Raw genomic sequence first — 17186 nt, 5'->3', positions numbered from 1 at the left:
GTGCGATAATATGCACATTAGAACTGAAGCCTGTATCGAAATGAACGGCCACCATTTTAAAAAATGTGTTTAAATATCCGTATTATGATTATTTTTCAATTAGCTTCATTCTCTATAGTGTACGCTAATGTGCTGTATACAGTATAATACACACTGCATAATGAATACGTCCGTATGGACAGCTCAGTTCGTGAGTAAAAACACTCATTGTTAATACTGTGCTGTATTTTGATTAAAGAAAAACCTAATGAAAATTATCAAACTCAAAATTGCGATATTTCCTAGTTTACGTAAATGGATGAACTACTTTCCTTCCCTCCTATACCTAGTTAAATGATTTGTTTGTATATTACGCCAGTATCAACGAACTCCAGTCGTGGAAGGAGGTAGCAAACGGTGTTTCCGGTTCTTAATCGTTAATCCAAAGATATAGCCAGGTGTCGATCTGGTTGGCGAGTTGGTATAACGCTGGCCTTCTATGCCCAAGGTTGCGGGTTGGATCCCGGGCCAGGTCGATTGCATTTAAGTGTGCTTAAATGCGACAGGCTCATGTCAGTAGATTTACTGGCATGTAAAAGAACTCCTGCGGGACAAAATTCCGGCACAACCGGCGACGCTGATATAACCTCTGCAGTTGCGAGCGTAGTTAAATAAAACATAACATTTTAAAGGTATAGCCAGGTTAAGATTAGAAATGTTAGTAAAAATAAAATGATGTCCCTGTACTACTACTATTATCAACACTATCACCATTGCTACTCCTATCAACGTACTCCTACAGAGCTATTATCATAGGTCCCAGAAAAGAGCGGCCGGCCGGACGCGCCCTGCTTGGTTCACGCCGAGCGCATAACCATTTCTCCGGCGCTTCTCCAATATACAGGGTTTTTCCGAGGTGGCGTTACAAACTTTCAGGGATGGTGGCGAAGGGCACATGTATCAATTTGCGATAAGGAACCCTGGTCCGGAAATGACCGAGTCGAAAGTTACAAGCAAAAATAGGCCTAGTTGTGTGGAAATTAAATAATTTTATTCCTCTGTATACCTTAGTTATGTGTATTTATCTGTACTTCTTACACATACTGTATTCATCTGACGTTGTTTACGTTGTCTGCTTACAGTATTCCATTCAGTGCGCTGTCTGAGGGATGGGGACAGGAAACTACACTAAAGCAATGCAGATAGCGTAATGTGTAACGGACATGGTCGGTCCTGTTATGTACGTCTATAGACAGCAGTGTATGTGTACAAGTTGCAGTGTCCAGTCGATCAGTCCTAGTGAAATGGAGGAGTACACGAGAGAGGAATAAGCAGACCTGATTTTCGAATACGGATGAGCCAATGGGAACAGTAGACAAGCTCACAGATTGTATCGGTGCAAGTACCCACGTAGGAGACATCCGGCCCATACCATCTTTCCACGACAGTTCCAAAGGTTAAGGGATAGGAGGGGGGCACGTGGTGCCAAATTACAATTCCATTTCCACACAACTATTTTTGCTTATAAAATTCGACTCAGTAATTTCTGGACCATGGTTCCTTATCTCAAAATGATAAATGTGCCCTTCACCATTATCCCTGAAAATTTGTAACACCAACTCGGAAACACCCCGTATAACAGTACTGACAATAATTTGGGGTTACCATGTTCACAGTCGTTCCTAAAAATGGCCTCCATTTGACGCCATACACAACTGACATCTTTTGATAAACGAATGAACAACACTCTGAAGTTCCACATCGTTGATAGCGTGGATTTCTTCTCGTATGTAGTCTTTTTGTTCATCTATAGAATGAGAATTTGTCCTATAAACCCTACCTATTAGTGTTCCCCATAAATAAAAGTCACAGGGTGTTATATCTGGACTTTGTGGAGGCCAAAAATTATTACTGATTAGTCTCGTACCGAAAATACCCCTCAATTCCCTCATTGACACGGCAGCTGTATGAGCAGTGGCGGAATCTTGTTGGAAATAAACAGACAATTGCTCCGCATAAGAACACTACGATTTGTCCTTGATTTTCGATTCTTCACTGAGCATGTTTCTATAAATCTTTCAGTGAGTTGTCTAATTGTTTTCGCAGAAGGTACAGGTCTGTTTGGAAACTGTATTCGAAATGTTCGTCTTGTTTTCGCACACGATCTTCTGCTTTTTATGTACGTATTGTACATATATTCACGCTCACACAATGAGAATTTGTTGCTAGGCATTACCTAAATACACAATAATCACTAGACTTTATACACTAACGTTGTACACTTAAAGAATTGAGAGTTTCCTTACACGACTTCTAAGCACACTAAATGCCATATGGCTACTGGAGGTCGATTGCGCGGGAGAAACCACGCAGGGCGTGGCCGGCCGGTCGGTCGCTCTTTTCTGGGACCTATGATAATAATAGCTCTATCATCATAACCACTACTATGCCTTTCATCGTACCGTAATCACGTTACTACTTCCACCACTAATACTATTACTACTTCTGGCACCCTATCAGTACTATTATGGCACAAATACAAAGCTAAAGCCATTTATATACTACATGAAATATATGTCAGTTGGTTTCATAGGACTTCAACTCGGATTTTCTTTGTTGAATACCGACGCCCTTCTCTCTTGACTAGCAATAGGTGTACCCACATATTCTTAATAAAGGGTGCGTCAGAAAGAACGGATGGATTTCAAACTATCGATACGCAACGAGGAGAGAGATATAGTGAGGGGGACCACGACTGTTGGGTCAGCCATAGAATGCAGTTTCAGTTGAGAACATGGTGTTGGTCTGGTGTACAACGTGCTTTCATCGTAGAGACATTTTGGAAAATGAAGAGTCTGTGATCGCCACTCAGGACTCATTTCGACATCGGATGTCACGCTAGGATTCCAACTCGGAATACAATTTTGCGGTGGGAGGCTTCATTTCGTATCACAGGTTCAACATTAAAGAAGAAATCACCTGGACGAAATTCTATTGCACTGAGATTGTCCGAGGCTACTGTAAGATCTCGCGCCCTGCGACTTCTTTCTTTGGGACCATTTGAAGGCGTAAGTTTGTAAACATCGATCACATACACTGGACGAACTGAAGACAGCGATTCGTGAAGAAATCGTGGCAATTGCACCAGCTATGACTGTGAAAGTGATGGCGAACATCAGAAAACGCCTCGATGCCTGTATTGAAAGCCAAGGACATCATATGGATAATGTTGTTTTACATAAATAAACTGCATGTATTGGTGAATATGTTGATAACAATAAATTTTTGATTTGATGAATCTTTACAATTTTCTTGCCATGTGAAATCCATCCGTTCTTTCTGACGCACCCTGTACTTAATTCTCACATAAATCGAGAGAGATGTGAGTTTCTTTCCAGACTCTGGTGTACAGGGTCTTTCATAAGTAACGAGTCTATCGAAAAATTAATATTTTGGATAATTTTTTCAAATGATATTCATCCTCACGAGAAAGAACCCTTTCCGGTCGATTTGGAAACAAATACCCCCTCTCCTCGCTGTCAGAGCTATTAAACGAAAGAATGGTTAGTGGTTTAAACCTTTAAATCACACAAATGTAAAACCAGTTTCAATTGTTTACAAATTATAGTGTACAGTTTTCAAAATGTCTTCCGTTCTGCTAAATGCACAAATGTAAGCAACGAATCAACTCTTCATGGACTCTGGTGAGCATGTCAGGCGTAACCATTTGTATCGTGTGTTCAATTCGTTCCACTAATTCAGAAATGGTGCGTGGCTTAGTCGCATAGACACGATCCTTGATGACTACCCAGAAAAATAAGTCCAGGGGAGTCAAATCAGGTGATCGCGGAGGTCAACGGATTGGGCCTGTGCGACTGATTCTCCTCCCTGGAAACACTTCGTCTACGCGATAAACGCATAATTTAAGCGACACTGTTTCCAAGTTCAAACCAGGCAGCAATTTTTCTCTTCTGCAGTAACGTTAAGCGCCTGTGTGGCATTTTATCATTCCAATCTATTACAACAATGTGTATAGGCATGGCCTTGTGCCTTTATCCTTAGCGTATAAAAGGTCATGTTCTAGGCCATTTTAAGTTGGTATCAAATGCACATTACACATGGATAATTTAGCTTCCTCTGGTGGCGGGTGGAGGGGGTGTTTGTTTCTAAATCGACTGTACGGCACAGGGAAGGGTTCTTTCTCGTGAGGATGAACATCATTTCAAAAAATTGTCCAAAATATTTCATTTTTCGATAGACTCATTACTTATGAAAGACTGTATATCGTGTAAGTTTTTCGTTGCACAAAAATATGTTGTGGAGAATATTTTGTCTTCGTATTAGTTTACCCTGACATAATTTCTACTGTATTAGGTTACTATCGCAAAATTCTTTTGTACTCAATATTCCAATAGCTTGTGTAATTTAAAACTAATACTAAACCACATTATCAATTACCTCACCTGGGATTATATATAATATGCCTTATGGCAGTTAGAAGCGTCGCCTTGTTGAGTGAATTTATATCAAGCCTAATGGCGACATCCTTGGAGACGCACATCTCTATATTGTGACTCTGGTCGTCAATGAGGGGAATTCCCACCATAGGAACACCAGCATGTACAGCCTCCATGACTCCCATCAAACTTCCTTGCGTGATGAACAGCTTCAAGTTCGGATGATCTGTAGGACAGGAGATGTTTCAAATTAGCTGCCAGCCTCTAGTAGTGAGTAGTATTTAATTTAGCGACTTTTTGCACTGTAGAAGATATTCTACGTCGAATGTCATCTTGGACGAGAAATGGCAAGCAATTTTTGCTCGGAGGCCTCTGTCATGAATAGGTATTTTTACAAGTCATAAATGAACGGTGTAAAGTGCACAGCTTTAAGTTTTTCTTGAAAAAAAAAAAAACATGCTAAGCTTTTATTTCCTTTTGGTCCACCGACATATACTAGGTTTGAACCCGAGAATCCCATATCTAACGGCTAGAATTTAGCAACTATATCGCCAAGGATGACAGATATGACTTGATAAATGGAAAAGCCGCCCTCGGATATAAGCCGCACTCTTAATATTCGAGGGAAAAAATAAAGGTTTATGAACGAATATAAGCCACAACCGGATTAAGCGAAGAAACATTTATTTTCTTGTACTTACATGTAAACATTTTTCCCTAACGTATGGTACAGCACACTGGCACCTAAAATATTACCATTATTGTCTTAATCTCTGTCATCACTGCCAGTATTTACTTCACCACTCTCACTTCCACTATTTTCTTCATATTCCTCCCTTTCTTCATTCTCAACCCAAAATGCGTCATCCTCGCTGCCATCCATACCATTCGATATGCAGTATTTCTTGAACCACTTGATGATGGTGGACTCTGATGATATGGTGGACCATGAAGCAAGAATTCACTCGCACAGAAGGGTGACTGATGGCTTCTTAATCTTATCAGGTGGTGTAAGGGCATGATCTGCTTCCAGGAGCCGGGTAAACATCAATTGAGCGCGAAAGGATTAAAAATGCATCAGTTGAGCGCGGAATCAGTTTTGGGTATACATCAGTTGAGCGCAGTGGTCAGTTTCCCTTAGGCTTAGAGATGACACGTTGCGCGTGAGAAAATGTAAATAATAAGGCTTGTGTAAGTCAGACTTGGTGGAGAAAAATTCAGTCTTTGAGGCTTTCTAATGAGTATAGAGATAGTAATACTGACAACGGTAAATGGTTGTACTGGGTATTCGGTCTTTAATTTCTTCCTCCAAATGAAGATTTAGTTAGCAACCAAACTGTTAATGAAAGTATCCCAGGCTTTGCCGATTATTTGGTATCAAATTTCATACAACCGGATTCGTTATTTCCCCCTGAAATATGGGCTTCCAATACTGTTACATCAGAACTAATAATGCATGTGAGGCGTTTTACAAAGCGTTTTCTCTTAATTTTAATACTGCGCATCCTCATATATTTGTTTCTTCAAGTCATTATTGGGACACAAACTAGCACGTATATTAAAATGAATGACAGCGGGATTAATGTTAGAGCCAACCCTACATATAAAAGAAGGAAACAGTATATGGAAGACTTACTTTGTAAATATAAACGTGGAAATATTACTATAATTATTTTTCTACAGAGTGTGGCCTACTATTATCGAAGAAAGTAACCTAGATATTGAACAATCCATTTCTGGAACAAATATTTTAAACAATTTATCTGTACGAGCATATTTACGAAGCAGAATTTTTAAACATACTTAACTGTCAATGTACAGAGAGTCCTAAGTCTCTACAAAATGAAAAAGTAAATTGCTGCAGCTCGTGTTAAACTGACCGCCGCGCTCAAATGATGCATTCAGTTCAGGTAAAATTTTCTCTTGCGCTCAACTGACGAACTCCCCCAGGAGCCAATCTCAATACCATTTTTGGAGGTAGTCTTTTTACGGGTGGTTTACAGCAACATCTAGCATCTGTAGTTTTGAAGCCATGCCTCCGGGTATTACGACAAGGTCTATATTCTGTAGAGCAAGTTTATTTTGTACCTCAGGAGTTAGTAGATGTCCCTTAAAAGCATCCAAAAGTAGCGTGGCTCTCTTAGCAAGCAGTGCTCCAGGTCTGAGATTCCAAACTCTGACAGCCAGTCAACCAACAGCAGATCAGCTCCGTTGTTATCCAGCCCTTTTCCTAGCAATGAATCACTATTTTACGAAATAATAATTAAACACAATTTTAACGCCAGGTAAAAGTTCGTATTGTTGCGTCATGAAATGCCGCTAGTTTCGCTTACAGACGCTAGCTGTATTGTTGCAAATGAGCATGAAAATATTAATATATATTAACAATATTCTTCAAATTATTCACGATTCTACACAGCTCCGCAGAATAATACTGTGCGTTGTTTATGTGAACTGCGTATCATCTGTAGTGAGCGGGAGCGAGGAGCGAATGGCATCTATACTCCTCGCTGTATTCAACTGAAATCAACTTCTTGTTACGAAATTCCTACCTATGATTGAGACATTTTTCCCAGAGACCTGACGCGTTTATATTTTGTACTAAGTCTTGACTTTCTTGCAAATTCCTTCAACTGTACGTACACCCACGCACATGCATCGGAAGTCGACTGCTGACATTTGAAATTAAATGTAACATGTTTTTCTTCTGCTGATAAATTTAGTTAGAAAGTATGAGCACAGTCGAGTATATACAGTCACGAAGCTCAATATGTAATAAATATGCATCCATAGATAGGATCGCTACTATCGCCTCATTACAGACAATGCAAAATAGTACATGCACAGTCTATTGTTCCTAGCAACCTCAACAACTCAAGCTTCGTGACTGTATATACTAGACTGTGGTATAAGGAAACCCCATATGTAAAAGAAAGCTTATAGAGAGAAGCTCAATCTTTGAGTTACACGTAGCAGGAGGCTCTTGTCGTTTAGGATTTCCACAGCCTTGTCTATTGTCTATATAAATCTATAAATTACTTCTCTGCCGTTCCATGAATAACCTTACTTTATTTCAGCTATTGCAGAACCACTACTGTTAGTTATAGGTCTACATGAAAGACCTTTGTTTCTCAAAGAAAATATTTAAGTGAAATATTATCAAATACATCTCGCATATTTCAAAATTCGCCTTTGCTAGTTGTCATTCTCGATTATCACTTCATCATGGGGGAAATACATTCCGAAACCGTTAAGCTTCCATTTCAGAAATGGATTATACCTGACTAGAAGATTAAAAAAGGTTGCAACTGAACAGAATTTAGAAATACTTGGAGCAGGTCTGTCATGAAATTACACAGACTTTTCTAGAAAAATAATAAATTAAAATTTTCACAGAATATTTCTTCAATTGAACACTAATGTCTTAGTGAAAATATCACTAGTCAACTGCTGATCATGGTTACGCTACAGTCAAGTTTTCCCATATAACTCAGAAATATTTACGTTTTTCACAAACATATTTTAAACTAGTCACACAATCACATTCATCAAGACAGTGCTGTACATATACTTTACATATTATTGACGCCCATAAACAGGCCAGTAGTAGATAGTATTTTGACTAATGTAGTAGATAAGAATATAATGGCTTCTGTCTCTCCATCAGTCTTGTTATGACGTAACGTTTAATGAGTTATTAGGCTAAAGTTTGTGTCCAATGTTTATTATATTATTTACTGCTCCTGCTGGTGATCGTCCTCTAATCGGTGATCTACACAATATCACGCTTGGCATGAGGTTCACTAGTTTAGACTCTTTCCGAGGATGATGCATTTTCAAGGACGATAAAATTCTTACCACTATTTCCTACAGAAGAAATGAGAAGCTAGGAGATCCGGACTCTAAATTTATGGTACAATAATAACAATGTCTCTTATAGTCCCAGGGAAAGTTTGGTGCCCATTTCTCGACAATGTGAAATTTTAACGGTGAATAACGGTTAAATAAAATACCACCGCTATTACTACTACTACTGTTCTCCAACCAGGAGATTAACCGTGAAAGGAATGTGCTTACTATTGCGTCATCTATTGGAGCGAAGTAGATAGATACTATTACCGTTATAAGGTCAGTTTAAAAAACATACGCTCTCCTGCATATGTTATTCCCTGTATGGAGGGATTAAAAGACCTGGAGATTAACCGTGACCTAATTTTGTAACTAGGGTGGTATAAATATGTGTGTATCAATGTTATCGTTTATGCTTTGAGAGTTAGCCAATGGAGATCCGTGTACCCACGTGTGTGACCTTATGACATCTTATGACATCAACATTCTTTCATAGCATTACCCCGCTGCGTTTCATTTCCCTGAGACTTTCTCCTGGTTGTAGTACAGTACTACTACTACTACTACTACTACTACTACTACTACTACTACTACTACTACTACTAATAATAATAATAATAATAATAATAATAATAATACATGAAGTTGAATGCGTCTTCAAATATTACTACTACTACTAATACTACTACTACTGCTAATAATAATAATAATAATAATAATAATAATAATAATAATAATAATAATAACAATAGGAAGAATATTCTTTACGTGATTATTTAACAACGCTGTATCTACTGGGTTATTTTGCGTCGATGGAATTGATGATAGCGAGATGGTATTTGACGAGATAAGGTCGAGGATTTGTAATAGATTACCTGTCATTCGCATTACGATTGGGGAAAACCTCGAAAAGAACCAACCAGATTATCAGCCCAAGCGGGAATCGAACCAACGCCAAAACGCAACTTCGTATCATCAGGCAAAAGCGCTACCGCCTGAGCTACGCCGGTGGCTAATAATAATAATAATAATAATAATAATAATAATAATAATAATAATAATAGTACTGCAGTTCAAAGCGTCATTAAAAATTCTAATTCACTCGCTCTTAGATTTGTTACTTTAGCATTACCGCGACCATCTCCATCACCACTCTCATTGCTATCTACAATAGAATGATTAAGATATAGGCTGTTCTCCGTTCTTGCTTCAGAAATCAGTCTGTCATGTCGGGTCATCTCACTACTATCATCGTTGAATTCTATCTTAGTAAATATCTTTTCTCACATTGTTATTCAGTTCGTTGGATTAAACGTTAATAAATAAATAAATAAATAAATAAATAAATAAATAAATAAATAAATAAATAAATAAATAAATAAATAAATAAATAAATAAATAAATAAATAAATAATCCACGGTGCCAAAGCACATAAAGCGCCAAGGCCGACCAATCGTCTGCTGGCCTCACATCCACATGCCAAAGCAGAGTTAAATGATCATTCAACCAATACAGGAGTAACGTGTTGTCAGCACGACATCTCCAGTCGTTATAGCTGCTATCCGAACAGGATTTCGTTATCTATCGTAGCTCCCCAAATTAGTCGTGATGCTGGATGAGCACCGATCGTGAGAAATTTTGTTTTCCATGAAAACTCGAACCAGTGCTCAATCCTTGGCACAAATCCAGGTATGATTGTTTATATCACAGAGCTACGGCGCGGAAACGACTAAACGTTAAGGAATTTAAAATTATACTATTTGCTGATAATGGCGTGATTATTAGAGAATATGAAGACTATCTTTTCCTAAACAGAACTGTGTAACAATTTCTTTGGTACATTGTGGTCTCCTATTGTTCGTCAATAACACCAATTTTCCACGATTAAAATACAACATTAAAAATTATTATTGGATTTGATTTCTAAAGAAAGATACTGTACTGTACTTATTAGACAAACATAACTGTAACTACAGGGACATCATTTTATTTTTCTAACATTTTTAATATTAACCTGTCTATACCTTTAGAGAACCGGAAACACTGCTTGCTCCCCCCTCCAAGACTGGAGTTCGATGATACTGGCGTAAAACACAAATCACTCTACTAGGTATAGGATGGAAGAAAAGTAGTTCATCCATTTACGTAAACTAGGAAATATCGCGATTTTGAGTTTGATAATTTTCATTAGGTTTTTCTTTAATCAAAGTACAGTACTGTATTAAGAATAAGTGTTTTTACTCACGAAGTGAGTTATCCATGCGAACGTATTCATTATGCAGTGTATACTGTCTACAGCACATTAGCGTACAATATAGAGAAAGAAGTTAAATTGAAAAATAATCATAATATGAATATTTAAACACAATTTTGAAAATGGTGGCCGTTCATTTCGATACAGGCTTCAGTTCTTTTGTGTATATTATCGCACTATAGACTATTGCATCTAATTCCAATTGCCAGTTTCGTCCTTCGTACTAGTAACTCATGTTGAAATAATTCTGTACCTACTCTACGTACTGTGAATTCAATCTTCACTTCTGCCCGATCCGAAAATATAAAATTACTCAGAGATGCTATCTACTGTCCGTCCAAGTGGTTATGCCGCAGGATTGTAGAAAGGGAGGAAATCACGTGACAATTAATTACTTAACGAGGTCCTTTTATTTAAGTTAAATTAAACAGCTGTATAATATTACGTAAACGTCCAATTCCTAAGAGAAATTAATGTTTTCAGAAAAGAGCTAAGACAGCCCAGCTTTTACAGAGGGGCGAGCAGAAGCAGGTGGGGGAAATCGGGATGCGACGTAGGCAAAAGGGACAGTACCTGTGCGAAAATATGATTCAATATTGAAAGCTCTTTCGTCACTGGAAAACGCGAACATATTTCTGGAACGTACTATACTCAGTAACTCAGTACTGCTTACTATCTGTTGTCTTGGTTCTGTGTGGAGTTGGAACTTCCTTAGTAGAAGAGGTGGGAGTGAAGTACATTAAAAAACTCAGGTACAATAAAAATTGAATTAAAAATAAAATGATGTCCCTGTATATAAATACTGTATATATACTTACTGAGTATCTCAAATTGCGGATACCAGCTCGAAGTGTTGACGTTTTCAGGCAGGCCAGTAACATTTTCTACCTTCCATAGAACGCGCTGTGGTAGCTGTGCGAATACGTCTATGAACACTTGAAGAGTTTTCTGTGGCATTGAGGAGGTCTTGAATGCTGATCCAAGGCTGAAGTATATAGCACCTTGTTTTGCATTATCCAAATATCTTTGCAAGTCCTGGAGCAAACAATAACATTGCTTTAGTACTTTCTAGGCTGAGCAGTATTATAGAGAAGTGGGAGAATGTTGCATGTTTAAGACATATTAATAGTGTGATAAAATATATAAAATCAAATAATCGTAGGCAATGGCGAAATGACTCAGTTCTGCAAAAAAAATAAATCAGATTCTGCAAGTTCTTTATAAATACAGTGATACAATAGCTCTGATGTTACTTATCCTGTTAGTTAATTCTACTTGTGGCGTAGGATAAGTGTCTTAAAATGTTAAGCAACGAACTTATTATAAATCAGACATTCTTACGCAAAAACCTAGACACTCAAGGTTATCGAAAATTTAGAAAGAAAAAGAAATATATGTTGGTCTACACACATCGTGTAACATTAAATTAATTGCTAAAATAACTCAATTTGTTTTAATTATCAGGATAGATGTCAAATATATATTATATAGTCATGGAACTATAAATATAGGCTGCTACTATTAGCATGACTAATTGTATAACATAAATTTAGAAAGCAGATAACAAATCTTACCTATATGGATCACATGAGAATGGATAGCCTATTATATTAACAAAATACATATTATCAACTTCCATTGGCACTAGGTCGTGCTAACTACGTAATTAAGGATGTTTTTCTCCTTGTCAGTGTATAATATTTGTTCAAGATCTTAGTAAAATCAGGTTGAAATGAGGCGAAATGGCATGGTTCTGTAGATTCATGAGGATTATGATGATGTTGATGAGTGTATTGTTGCATTATCATTATTATTATTATTATTGATTTTTATATAAAAATAACTATGAAATTATTTCTAAATGGAAGAAATGGTAACGTTATATTATTCAGAAGGGCTGTGATTCGCTTTCATCCTTTCAAATGAAATTTAAAATATGAGAACGTTTCGACCATGTTTCTTCTCTCATGAAGTTTGTTGCTTCGTATTCTTGCCTACTTAAACTTAATACTTCGTCTGGAGATGGCCGATATTTCACAAACCGATATTTTGTTACGAGGCTGTCATTTAGGTATCTGTGACTGAAGATGGAAAATATCTGTTACAAAACATCACTGTCAATTTCTCTTCCACGTAATCACGTTATACTAGAGGGCACTGAATATTCAGTGTAATAATTAGGGCTGTAATAGTAATATGCGTTACAAGAGCGGTATGTTGAAGTTTTCATGTTCGAGGAATAGTTTGAAAAAGCGAAACGTAGTTGAGCTTTCTTAATTTCCGAGAATTGAAAGAAAACATACCGCTCGTGTATCGTACATTATTTTGTGCCAAGATCGTTTATTACATACCTGAAAGAGGAATTTCTAATTAGTTGCAATGAAATCTCCACCTTGGTTTCTGTTCAATGACGGCAAATTTGCAAAACAAAAAATATCTATCTTCAACATTGTTGCTTTAAATGTTTTCTGTATTTACTATACTCCAGCAGCCCGTGATATACGTCTGTCTTCCCCCCCCCCAGTCTATGATGAGTCTGGAATCTTGTTGATTTTTTCACGACTTCCTTAAAGTTACTTGGATCACGAATGCAGTAACTTTAGTGGAGTTGTAGACTTTACTTAATTTTTGCAAATATTTAAAAACAATAATTAACAGTGCAATTTAGGTGAAATTGCAGTGGTAAGTTTCCAATTTATAATTATTACTATATTGAACGTTTCTAAACATAATATGTTAAAAGCCTAAAGCAGTAAAATCAATATGTCACTTAAGCGGTAAGAAGAGGGAAATTGTTATGTGTGTTAGGTTGGGAATACTGAATGTGGAATTTTAGACTTTCCGCGGATTGGTTTTGTGCGGAAACCAAGCAAATACGCACGATCTCGCACAAATAGTATTGGTTATATGCTACGCTGCATAGTACGTAGACCTCTGTGTTTGCAAAATGCTTGTATGCACTCGCGACTGGTTAAGGTAGCGGCTGCTTGTACAGTCCGCTCCGTATGAATGAACTCATAATACAATTTACATTTACAGGATTACTTGTGTTTCAAATTAATTAACTCGGAACAAATATTAAATTTACAAAAATATTATTATCAAACACAATTTCCCCATTTTCTGAATTCAGTCCTCTTATTATCTGTTGTTTGTTGGATTTTTGTTTCGGCATTCTGATACAACCTCACGTCACTAAGCAGGTCTACTATTGAGGGAAGTCGGATGTTCACTCTCTCTGCTCCTTACAGACAGTAGAGACGCCTGACAACGCGACGCATTTTGTGAACAATGCATATAGAAATTATTTACTACTCCGCCACTCAACTAAATATTATGATACTTACTTACAACTGGCTTTTAACCCTTTCTTACCTATAGATGCCACATGGCAATAATTAACTTTATAGCATTTATATACTTGTGTGTTACATATGAAGGTAAATTTTGCTGGATAACAGATTTTCATCAATATAATTTTGTTTCAAATGTTGCCACTCCCGTAACTTTGTCACTGAATTGGTCCTAACACAGCTATTTGTTTCAACATGGATTGCTTGTAAATTTAATTTGGGTTAGAAAGGGTTAAGGAACCCGGAGGTTCATTGCCGCCCTCACATAAGCCCGCCACCTCAAATCCATTTTAATATTATCCTCCCATCTACGTCTCGGCCTCCCCTAAGATCTTTTTCCCTCCGGTCTCCCAACTAACACTCTATAGGCATTTCTGGATTCGCCCATACGTGCCACATACCCTGCCCATCTCAAACGTCTGGATTTAATGTTCCTAATTATGTCAGGTGAAGAATGCAAAACAAGCAGTTCTGCGTTGTGTAACTTTCTCCATTCTCCTGGAACTTCATCCGTCTAGCCCCAAAGAATCTTATTCTCAAACACTCTTAATCTCTGTTCCTCTCTCAAAGTGAGAGTCCAAGTTTCACAACCATACAGAACAACCGGTAATATAACTGTTTTATAAATTCTAACTTCAAGACTTTTTGACAGCAGACTAAATGACAAAAGCTTCTCAACCGAATAATAGCAGGCATTTCCATACTTATTTGCGTTTAATTTTCTCCCGAATGTCATTTATATTTGTCACTGTTGATACAGTATCAATAATAAATAGAGAGCCATAAACGAAGCATATACAACGACATACTATAATACAAGTCTAAAAATGATCAGTAACTCTTGTCAACCACAACATCAAGGCAAGAAGAGTGTGGAACACAAGTAGCCTACTATAGTCTCGTCGCTCTTATTTCCGGCAACCAATCACATTGAAGGTCGGCTATATTCAAACGTGTGCGTATTGTGATTCGCTGATGATGACTTTATGTATTTCCTAAGGCTCCATAAATAATTAATATAATCGCCCTCCATTTTGGCTCTTTCGTTGGCGTTCGCAGAAAGCACACAAGGACGTTATTTGCCGCTCAATTATTTGCTCAATTATAGTGCGATTTATTATCATAGGCGCTACAACATGATATGTTTAACGGTGTGGCGAATAGATTCCTCGTCTGGTAGCTCGGCAACGAAAGAACAAAAATGGCGAACGATACTACCTACCTAGACTTTATAGAGCCTTCACTTCCTAAGACGTAAGCAAAGAGGAGGAGTCACGCCGGAAATAGCAGCGTCGCTCGCGACTATAAATGGGCAGATACATTTTTTGAAGTTGGAACAGGCAGTAGATGAGGGGGAGAAGGAGAAGGAAGAAGGTAAATAAGAGAAAGAGGGATTGAACTTAGGTGAGGAAGAGGAGAAGGATCATGAAGACTAGGTCACTTACCTTTGGAAGCTTTCCACCGGATTTTATGTGAAGTCCTCCCACTTCTACAAAAGCTGGAACCAGAGGTCGTGGATAACTGAGTGTGAAGTGGCTGTTGACTAGCACGAGGCTTGTCTTCTTCCTCAGTTCTGCCACGGAGGGGATATCTTCGCCAAACAACTGTCTTGACAATTCATCCATTCGGTGATCGCAGTACAAAGTTATTGCGTATTTCGTTATTTCGTTAACCACTGTGTTAATAACTCTCTGCATAAAACTCATACGATTCGAATATGGAAGATAAAAATTGGGTATATAAGAAGGATTATCAGGGTTTCCAATACGATCGTTAAGCCATGGAGGTGCCACACTGGTTACTACATTGATGAGAGATGCGTTAAACCAGTGGGCGTAGGCTGAGAAGCAGTCGGAAGACAAGTGATGTGTTATCAAAAGATCAAAAGTAGTAGAACTGTTGATAATTTCGTACATCTTAGGATCATTCATAACGATTTCACATGTGCTTGTTAGGGTGTCTATAACTGCTCGGATCTGACCAAACACGCCCATTTTACTGACATATTCCCAGGTGAGCTTGTTCTCCTTTGATCCTATATAATCACTAGGCCTGTAGCTTATATCTGTGTAATTTTCCTGAGCTTGAGGATAAAATCTGACTACAGTAACGTTATGTCCATGAGAAACAAGAGCCTTAAGCAAAGGTTCGAAAATTAAAAAATCATTTCTGCTGTTGGAACTAAAAACTGTTAAAATGTTTGCAGAATGGCAGGCTGTAAAGCTGACGATAACAGCCAGTAGTACGCAAATGTTGACCCTCATCTGTTGGGAAAGAAAGAAAAGACGAATCATAGAACGATACTCGTTATCATTGCTGGGTTGGAGATAGTTACGAGTTCTGTACACATTACCTCATTGAAACAAGTGATTTTAATACAAAATTAATTCAATTGATGGCTACAATTACATATTACGGTATGCGACAAAACAAACCCTACTGAAATTATTGTTCATTTGCTGTCCATGTTTCCCTAGCAATGAAGTATTTGTTGTATGTAATAGTTTGACAAATTGTGAATTCAGTCTTGAGTTGATTTCTGCAATTATGGTTCTCACAACAGAGGAGAATGTGTTTATAGTCGGACATTATTTCCGGTCATACGGAGTACTGAAGTTACAAACTTATTCTGAAAATCAAGATAAGTCATTATAACACATAAGGCGACATAAGACTGATCGCGTACGACGGAACTTCTCGACGATAGCTAACATTGTTGTGTTATTTGATGCCGAATTATTAAATCGCTTCTGGTATTGCTCAATTTGACGCCCCACTCTATATGACAGAAAATAATGCTCGACGGAAATAATACTGTGAGAACCATATTTGCAGAAATCAACACAACAATGAATATCGTTGTTGTTCCTGCAATAACTCCTATGTGACATATTTATCGATTTTCAGATTTTTGCTCTATTAAATAACTTTTATAGTGGTACAAGAATTAATAAAATCTCCTATATCTATAGGCTATATATAATTTGAACTAGTAATGTAATTACGGGAAAACGGCTGAACGGATTTTAATAAATGACCCTTCATTTTGAATCTTAGAACCCGAAGTTTTTCAGTGAAGCGTTAGTTTTCCTACATAATTTTCATATTTTTCAAAATCCATTTTTCGTCAATTTTGAGAACTAATTAATTGCATTTCAGAATAAAACAAAACACACACTACAATAAACAACAGGCTATTACACGAAGACCATGACTTGCAGGATTGCTGATATATTTAGAGCTCAAATTCAATTGGTTATTAAAAACTTCTAGACTTACTAAAACTAATTTAC

The 17186-nt window shown here is 37.4% G+C and overlaps 2 protein-coding genes across 5 annotated transcripts in view; one reads left to right on the top strand and one right to left on the bottom strand.

The window, feature by feature from the left end:
- Window positions 1-17186, top strand: part of LOC138693158 (lachesin-like) — a 1789721-nt gene that overhangs the window by 1312104 nt on the left and 460431 nt on the right. The window lies entirely within an intron of this gene.
- Window positions 1-17186, bottom strand: part of LOC138693356 (uncharacterized) — a 64891-nt gene that overhangs the window by 34948 nt on the left and 12757 nt on the right. The window contains exons 2-4 of the mRNA XM_069817275.1: window positions 15339-16157; window positions 11359-11575; window positions 4443-4662 (exon numbers count right to left, since the gene is read on the bottom strand). Coding sequence (XP_069673376.1) covers window positions 4443-4662; window positions 11359-11575; window positions 15339-16157 — 1256 coding nt within the window. The remainder of the gene's footprint in view (window positions 1-4442; window positions 4663-11358; window positions 11576-15338; window positions 16158-17186) is intronic.

This window comes from Periplaneta americana, chromosome 17, assembly GCF_040183065.1.
Source record: "Periplaneta americana isolate PAMFEO1 chromosome 17, P.americana_PAMFEO1_priV1, whole genome shotgun sequence".
NCBI lineage: Eukaryota > Metazoa > Arthropoda > Insecta > Blattodea > Blattidae > Periplaneta > Periplaneta americana.
The sequence above is the reverse complement of the archived record's forward strand: the minus strand, read 5'-3'. Positions and strand labels throughout refer to the sequence as shown.